At 67.8% G+C, this 1812-nt stretch overlaps 1 protein-coding gene across 1 annotated transcript in view; it reads right to left on the bottom strand.

The window, feature by feature from the left end:
- The window catches only part of ABCD1 (ATP binding cassette subfamily D member 1), a 14029-nt gene that overhangs the window by 3130 nt on the left and 9087 nt on the right, over positions 1–1812 (bottom strand). The window contains exons 4-5 of the mRNA XM_075070794.1: positions 1371–1516; positions 243–388 (exon numbers count right to left, since the gene is read on the bottom strand). Coding sequence (XP_074926895.1) covers positions 243–388; positions 1371–1516 — 292 coding nt within the window. The remainder of the gene's footprint in view (positions 1–242; positions 389–1370; positions 1517–1812) is intronic.

The raw sequence follows: 1812 nt of genomic DNA, 5'->3' as shown, positions 1-1812 counted from the left end.
GGACCCCATATCCCTGGGGGGCTGGGCCAGGGGGGCTGCCTGTGTGATTCTCTCCCACCCCCGGCAGATGGCAGAAAATCTTCCGGTCCCGCCTGGTGCGACTGGTGGTGACCTACGGGAACACGTTCTTCGTGGTGCTCATCGTCATCCTCGTGCTGCTGCTGCTGGGTGAGCGGGGGGGCCCCACTCTGCCCCATCCCCTGCACTCTGCCCTGATCACCCCCATGCCCCCCCTCACCCACCTCCCTCCCGCTGGACGATGTAGTTGAGGCTGACGATGCTGAGGATTTGCTCCAGGTGGGCGTCCGTCAGCCCCTTCCGCGCCATGTCCTGGGCGGTGTCGGGGTAGATCACCTGGTCCCGCAGGGAGCCCACGGACATGTAGGGCCTACGGTAAACATGGGGGGGTAAACAAACTCCTGCCCCCCCGCTGTGACCCACCAGCCCCCACTCCCCTCCCAGAGCTGGGGAGAGAACCCAGGAGTCCTGGCTTCCAGCCCCCCTGCTCTGACCCACCAGCCCCCGCTGCCCTCCCAGAGCTGAGGAGAGAACCCAGGAGTCCTGGCTCCTAGCCCCCCCTGCTCTAACCACCAGCCCCCACTCCTCTGCCAGAGCCGAGAGAGAACCCAGGCGTCCTGGCATCCAGCCCCCACTGCTCTAGCCACCAGCCCCCACTCCCCTCCCAGAGCCAGGGACAGAACCCAGGAGTCCTGGCTCCCAGCCCCCCTGCTCTAACCACCAGCTCCCACTCTCCTCCCAGAGCCAGGGAGAGAACCCAGGAGTCCTGGCTCCCAGCCCCCCTGCTCTAACCCATCAGCCCCCACTCCCCTCGCAGAGCCAGGGAGAGAACCCAGGAGTCCTGGCTCCCAGCCCCCCTGCTCTAACCCACCAGCCCCAGCTCCCCTCCCAGAGCCGGGAAAGAACCCAGGAGTCCTGGCTCCCAGGCCCCCTGCTCTAACCACCAGCCCCCACTCCCCTCCCAGAGCCAGGGAGAGAACCCAGGAGTCCTGGCTCCAGCCCCCCCCGCTCTAACCCACCAGCCCCCACTTCCCTCCCAGAGCTGGGAAAGAACCCAGGAGTCCTGGCTCCCAGGCCCCCTACTCTGACCACCAGCCCCCAACTCCCCTCCCAGAACCAGGAGAGAACCCAGGAGTCCTGGCTCCCAGCTCCCCCTGCTCTAATCCACCAGCCCCCACTCTCCTCCCAGAGCCAGGGGAGAACCCAGGAGTCCTGGTTCCCAGCCCCCCTGCTCTCACCACCAGCCCCCACCCCCCGCCCAGAGATGGGGAGAGAACCCAGGAGTCCTGGCTCCCAGCCCCCACTCCTCTCCCAGAGCCGGGAGGGAACCCAGGGATCCGGGCTGCCCGCACCTCTGGGGGACGTAGAACATGCGCTGGGGGGGTGGTTTGTAGAGGACCCCCCCATAGGCTGGCCAGAGGCCCCCGAGGATCCGGAAGAGGGAGCTTTTCCCGCAGCCGTTGGGGCCAGTGATGAGAAGATGCATGTCCCCATCCACCTGCAGGGGGGCCAGAGAGACATGAGACCCCCCGCCCCCTCCGGGGTTTCTAGGAGGTGGGGAGGGCTCAGAGGTGGGGGAGGGCCCTGTTAGCTGACTGACCCCTCCCCGTGTGCCAGCCCCACCCCAGTTCCCCCACTCCCCTGACTTCCGCTGGTTCTGTTCCCTCCAGCGCCCCCCCAGCCCCCATTTGCTTTCTGGCTCCGCTCCAGCCCTGCCGGTGCCCCTCACTCCCGACCCGCAGCCCCTGCCAGCCCAACCCTGCCGGTGCCCCTCACTCCCGACCCACAGCACCT

This window comes from Chelonoidis abingdonii, chromosome 11, assembly GCF_003597395.2.
Source record: "Chelonoidis abingdonii isolate Lonesome George chromosome 11, CheloAbing_2.0, whole genome shotgun sequence".
NCBI lineage: Eukaryota > Metazoa > Chordata > Testudines > Testudinidae > Chelonoidis > Chelonoidis abingdonii.
Note: the sequence above shows the minus strand (reverse complement) of the source record. Positions and strands in the feature narration are given on the sequence as shown.